The sequence below is a fragment of the Palaemon carinicauda genome, chromosome 36 (genome assembly GCF_036898095.1).
Source record: "Palaemon carinicauda isolate YSFRI2023 chromosome 36, ASM3689809v2, whole genome shotgun sequence".
Taxonomy (NCBI): Eukaryota; Metazoa; Arthropoda; class Malacostraca; order Decapoda; family Palaemonidae; genus Palaemon; species Palaemon carinicauda.
The window spans coordinates 27,389,006-27,396,070 of NC_090760.1; the positions used below are offsets into that span (position 1 = coordinate 27,389,006).

The window sequence follows — 7,065 nt, forward strand, 5'->3', positions numbered from 1 at the left end:
AAGAAAGAGATGACTGGTGATATCTAACTGAGGCCGTTTGTTTCAATAGGTGAAAGAGGAGATGATTATATATATATATACAATATAACATATATGTATATATACACACACACATATATATATATATATATATATATATATATATATATATATATATGTACTTATTTATATATATACATATATATACACCCACGTATGTATATGTATATATATATATATATATATATATATATATATATATATATATATATATATATATATATATATATATATATATATATATATATATATATATATATATTATTATTATTATTACTTATATTATTGTTGTTGTTATTATTATTATTATTATTATTATTATTATTATTATTATTATTATTATTTTTATTATTATCATTATTAATATTATTATTACTTGCTAAGCTACAACCCTAGTTGGAAAAGCAGGATGCTATAAGGTCAGGGGCTCCATCAGGGAAAATAGCTCAGTGAGGAAAGGAAAAAAGGAAAATTAAGTATTTTAAGAATAGCAACAACATTAAAATAAATATTTCTAATATAAACTATAAAAAAAATAGCTCAGTGAGGAGAGGAAAAAAGGAAAATTAAGTATTTTAAGAACAGCAACAACATTAAAATAAATATTTCTTATATAAACTATAAAGAAAGAGAGAAATTCGATAGAATAGCGTGCCCAAGTGTACCCTCAAGCAAGAGAACTCTAACCCAAGATAGTGGAAGACCATGGTACAGAGGCTATGGCACTACCCAAGACTAGAGAACACTGGTTTGATTTTGGAGTGTCCTAAAAGAGGTGCTTACCATTGCTAAAGAGTCTCTTCTACCATTATCAAGAGGAAAGTAGCCACTGAACAATTACAGTGCAGAAACCCCTTAAGAGAAAAAGAATTATTTGGTAATCTCAGTGTTGTCAGGTGTATGAGGAGAGAGGAGAATCTGTAAAGAATATGCCAAACTATTCTGTGTATGTGTAGCCAAAGGGAAAATAAACCGTAACCAGACATAAAGATCCAATGTAGTACTGTCTGGCCAGTCAATAGACCCCATAACTCTCTAGTGGTAGTATCACAACGGGTGGCTGGTGCCCTGGCTAACCTACCACCTAGAAGTCCTGGTATATATATTTATATTTATGTATATATATATATATATATATATATATATATATATATATATATATATATATATATATATATATATATATATATATATAGATAGATAGATAGATAGATAGATAGATAGATAGATAGATCGATAGATAGACATATGTATGCATGGGAAATCGAATTGCCATAAGGAAAAACGTAGTGAAAAATCGGAACATGAATGTAAACAAAAGAAGTTGTAGTCTTCATCGAGAATTTAGATTGATTTTCAGTCTAATTGATAATAAAGGGAAATATTTCACATTCCTCAATACCATAAAAGATAAACGCTTTGAAAAATTTAGTAATCATCTTAAACATGATATAAATATAACATCAGTAATATTTAAAAAGGAAATGTGAAAATTATGTATAAAAAACAGAAAACAGAAACAATTCCAAAATAGATAAAGTAAACAGAACACAGAAAGAGTGAAACAATGATAAATTAAAAAGAGCTATGAACAAAATCAATCATATATTAAGGTTAAAAAGTTGACTAATGTGTCTTACCTTTACATTCTGAACCATCTAAGGTGAATCCAGAAGGACAAGAACAGGTGAAACTGAACAGGGTATTCTTGCAGATGCCAAAGCTACCACAGACGAGACTTTCTTCTGAGCACTCATCTGGTATAAAGAAAACATTACCCTGACTGGTGTGACATTGAATTAGATATGCAGGACTTCAATATTATTTCAATTTGATTTATAAATGAAAAGAAATAAAGTATTCTTTTTTAGAAATTAGGGAAGCATAAGGTTTAAATTATTATATCAATTCTCAGTTTCTGAAGCTTCCATTTATTTTTTAGGTTTCATCTCAATTTTGTGGTAAATATTGTGATCTATAACTCAATAATAAGACCACAGTTAATGTATAATAACGTATAATAAAAAACGTGAGCAAAGCTTCAGAGACGAGATTTCTGAAGCCGATTATGGAATATTACTGCTTAAAAGATTGGAAAATGGTGAAATAAGAAGAATTAAAAGCAGAGTACTGATTATAGAAGTAATAAGACTCTAATGACTGAGATGGTGTGCCCACATGTTAAGGATGGATGGTGGAATATAAGACAGGAGGTCATTGGAGGATCCTGATAAGAGTATGGATTTAAATAGAGATGGAGGCAGAGAATTAGATTTGCGAATTAAGATAATAAAGGTTGATATAGAAAGATCTATGCTTCAAGTGCATATCAACTGACCTTTTCGTGACAAAGAAATGACTTCAGACATCTCCTCGTGATAAGACTTGATCTCTTGATTGGCTGTGGAGAAGAAAATAATCTCTTGAACAATATATTGTAAGTGTTGTGTTCTCTGAAATCCTCTATCATTGATAAAGAAAGGTTTATGGCTCAACTCTACCACTTAATTAAGAAAGAATTGAACAAGAAAGAACAAAGCAAATATATTGAGGATATTGATCAGAAAAGTAATCACAAATTATTCCAGGTTGTGCTATTATAACGATGTCATTTCAATCTCATTTAAACTATAAATTTGGAAAATCATTATCACTAATTGAAAAGATCTTACCCTCTGCAGATACATTAGTCAAGTGTTGCAAGTCTTCCCCTTTGAGACACTGTCCGGTCTCTCGGATGAGCCCTAAGGTAGATAAGGAGATTATATGCAAGATCTTTTTAACAATAAAAAATGATGCAGGAGATGATGAAAATTGTAATTATAGATTGATAGATAATTTGATCGAAAGTAAGAATCGTTTCGTTGAATGGTAATCTAGATGTGATGATATTAAATATTTAGAAAAGCGAAGAGACTTACTTAAAATATGTTCTCTCTATGTAAGGGCTCTCATTGATTCTTATGTGGAATAAAACAGAATATCCCTTGTAATTAAAATATCTTTCTAAAGACCTTCTTTTTAACAATTTTCTGTTTTACTCCAATTCAGAGAAACTTCAAAATTTTAAACAAATAACCAACAGAAATAATTGTTTAAAATGAAAAAGACATTTGAATATTATCATTCAATTAATGTTACATATATAATGTTCTGTTCACATTCGAAAGCAAAGATTGATAAATAATGAGAAATTTTTCATAAATGATAGATCTACCCATATTTCCTCTTACTTTTTTTTTTTTTTTTTTTTTTTTTTTTTTGTAAATAAAGTTATTCACAGAAAGATTTTAGCTATCATGGTAGTTCCAAATTATTTTATAAACATCTCAATATAAAAAAAAAAGATACAAATATTAAGATGAACACAACTGCTGGAATAACAAATACCTTTCACGTGTCCCATTTCATGATGAAGTTCTGGAAAAGAAAAAAAAAAATATGAATCATAGCGGTATATTTTATCAAATATTATCTTACACGTGTATATGGATTAGGGCAGGATATATACAGATAGAAATAAATGTTCTCGAAATATTTGGAATAATGCTGTGAAAACTAATTTCATGATTCTCAAGTTTCTGCTGCACATCTTCATTTTAGTTTTAGCTAATGAAAAATGCAATAGAGATTCTTAAGTTTTTGAATGCCAACACAACAGACAACTAGAAGATGAAAGACAACTCCTATATTTCATATGAAGGTTTTAGAGTCTCATTCAAGCTTGTCAAAATAAGACAACACTACTGTGCATGCAACGAAAGCTCTTAAATATCCTTTAAAAGTGTCAAAGCCTAAAACAAATATTTTTTGTGCATTTGAGGCGGTTGAATAACATACAGGGGTGTCAAGACTATAAACAATACTGTATATATAATGAGAGACATTCAATCTTATTTTAAGATTTTCATAAAGAAAGACAACGGATTTATACGTTCCAAATAGTTCTCAAATCTCAGTCAAGATATTAAAGACAAAACACAAACTACTGTAAGATCAAGTTTCAAGAAGAGAGATAACCATTTAATGCAAATATGGATCTTAAAATTATTTCAGGAGTATCAAGAAAGAAGAATATAGCTTTATATTAATTGAAAGATATCAAATCACGTTAAAAATGTAAGTGCAAGTTACAACTACTGTATAAAACACGTAGAATCGTAAATTTCAGTAATTCTCTAAGAAAAAGGCCACAACCTCTCCATCTTTATATTGCAGTTTCAGAGTAGTTTAGCCTGATCATTTTCTACCGCAGCTTAAATTGGATTTTCGTACCATTTCCTGCTTCATTGTTTTTCATATTTTTACAAATTCCAATGAAGAGTTTTAGACACTATTATATAATTCATGATACTGTTGCTGAACATGTTCCAGTTGCCTATGTGGTTAACAGTTTCTTTTGTCATATATTTCCTGCACTTTGACGAGATGTTATTTCCGTCTATATATCTTGATCTTAAGACCTTACCAAGTGCTGCCAATATCCTCCCTTAAGTCTCCATGTTAAGTTTCCCCCCTCTGTAGCCACTGCTATGTTTCCTTGAAGGCTAATTTTTCCATTTTTTCATGGATTGTCCATGCATGTTCTTTCTGCTCTTTACTGATGTACTTCTGGATCTTCATCGTGTTTTATCACGCTTTTTCCCGTGAACTTTTTAGCAATTCATCCTCACTGGTCTTCAGTACTGGTAAAGTTCCCTACTCTTTCGATGTTGACACAATCTTTAATACTAATGAGTCCTTTTCTTCCTCCACAACGTGGTATATATAGCCAATCAATGTTCAATCTTTCGTGCAGTGATCGACACTTGTCCTTTTATATTTCTAGTTTTGCTATACATGTTGCATAGCTCTGATACCTTCCACTCCACTATTCCAGCACTGTACTTGGTATCTGGCACTTACCAGGTGTTTATAGCTTTTAGCATATTTTCATAATTAAGCTTGTATATTGCTTGAAGTCTCTTCTAATATTTTCCTTCATGTTTTTCCGTTTTATTTGCTCTCCTTCTATTCTCCAAAAGTATTTGTAACCTGTTTTGTCTATGCCCTTGATGACATTTCCACCTGGCAGCTTTATCCCTTAAGTCTTCTTTACTTTTCCTCTCTTGATATTACCTAAGGCACACTTTTCTATTAAAAATTCCCTCTTGCTGTCTCCCGATACAATTCTTACTATCCGGTTTAGCATGTCTATTTCCCAAGTATCTTCTCGTAAAAACTTCTTCTCCTCTTGAACATCAGGTTCCCAACATTGGTCCTTTTCTCTAGACTACTGCTCTTAGCTGAGTATAGTTTTTCCAAGTCAAATCTGATTTATTGCCATTCCAAATGTGATAGGACCCTGCTTCTCATATTCATAATGGATTCAGGTTTGTTTTTCACTTGATACAACAATCAATTATGTTGACCAGATTTATATTCAAACGAACACCAGATATAACACTTCTAATTGTGACCAAATCAAATGAAATAGATAACTCACAATACCTTGTCAGTTGGTTCGAGATTATATATATATATATATATATATATATATATATATATATATATATATATATATATATATATATATATACATATATATATATATATATATATATATATATATATATATATATATATATATATATATATATATATATATATATATATATATATATATATATATATATATATATATATATATATATATATTATATGTATCTTTCAAGCGTCAGAAAAAAAATACAGCCACTGGATATGCAATGACAACACCTTAATCTAACAAAAGTCAACATATAATCATCATTTTAGTTTTAAAGTGATGAGATGGAGATAGAGAAAATTAAAAGAATTGGAAAAATATATTGGAAAGATTACCTTGAAGATTATTTTCAAGATGTTGGAGTTTCTCCTGGATGTATGAAAATATAATTAATGAATTTTCAAATGGTTGCATAAATGGAAAAAAAATAATTTTCTATATTCGAATGAGTGTGTAATTAAAGGATACTATTCCAAACTATGATCCAATCATGCTTATGTTATGTAGTCTATCAGATGATGATTAATATTCACAATAATTATTAGTTGCTAGCTTGACAGATTAAATAAAAACTATGAATATCATAATATTCAGGAGACTTACCAAGAATTCTTTGTAGATGCTCATCATGTCCTGAAAGGAATGTATAGATCATCTGATTTACCTTTTACAGTAAAAAGAATAAAAAATTGGAAGAAAACTTATACAAATAATTTTCTGTCCCTATATAATGATTTTAAATCTATCAAAAGAGAAACAAAAGTCACGGTATACAAATTATTCTCCAAAGGCTTATATATGAAATGCAAGGGAATTTTCATGAACATAGGAGGCCTTATTTTTTCTCATTCTTTTATCTACCTTTTTCCCATTTCACCACTTACCCAATGCCTCAACTCCCATTCTCAGTCTAGGTCTATGTGTCTATGTGTCTGTCTATGGACCTTATATTATGATAGTGATATTAATCCTGATCAATTGGTTATTATTATTCAGATACTTTATAGATAAAGTCATATCGGACACTTTCAAGAAACAACCTTTCGTTTTCTGGAGCTTTTGATCAGCCGTTTGTGCAATGTCTCCCAAACTCTGCTGCTAAGGCTTTTGAAAGACAGCAGTAACAATCCCCCTTAAACAATACTAATCAATCCAGGAGCTAAGTCATCCTTTGATAGAAGATTCACCTAACTGTCACCCTTCACTAGTCAGAAAGATGACTTGGTCACTACCTAGTTAGTCTTTACAGAACTCGGTATCAAGAGGCAATTTCACTTATTGCTGAACTTAGATCAGAAACCATTAAGATGGTGGGAACATAGTGTAGTCATTCAAAGCACCAGCACCACCATCAACACCTACCAGCTCTGTTTGATCGATTGAGGCAGAGATGAATGTTTTCTTCTCTAATCACAAAAAAACAATCGAAAGAATGCCAACCAAAACCTTGTCAGCAACATTTGGTTTCTGATGATTTTTTTATCACCCACAAATGAAAT

General features: G+C 30.0%; 1 protein-coding gene across 1 annotated transcript in view; it reads right to left on the reverse strand.

Annotated features, from left to right (window-relative positions):
- The window catches only part of LOC137628538 (uncharacterized), a 10,356-nt gene extending 4,163 nt beyond the window's left edge, over window positions 1-6,193 (reverse strand). Inside the window, exons 1-6 of the mRNA XM_068359688.1 lie at window positions 6,170-6,193; window positions 5,902-5,935; window positions 3,430-3,459; window positions 2,712-2,783; window positions 2,378-2,440; window positions 1,680-1,796 (exon numbers count right to left, since the gene is read on the reverse strand). Coding sequence (XP_068215789.1) covers window positions 1,680-1,796; window positions 2,378-2,440; window positions 2,712-2,783; window positions 3,430-3,459; window positions 5,902-5,935; window positions 6,170-6,193 — 340 coding nt within the window. The remainder of the gene's footprint in view (window positions 1-1,679; window positions 1,797-2,377; window positions 2,441-2,711; window positions 2,784-3,429; window positions 3,460-5,901; window positions 5,936-6,169) is intronic.
- Between the last annotated feature and the right edge of the window lie 872 nt (window positions 6,194-7,065).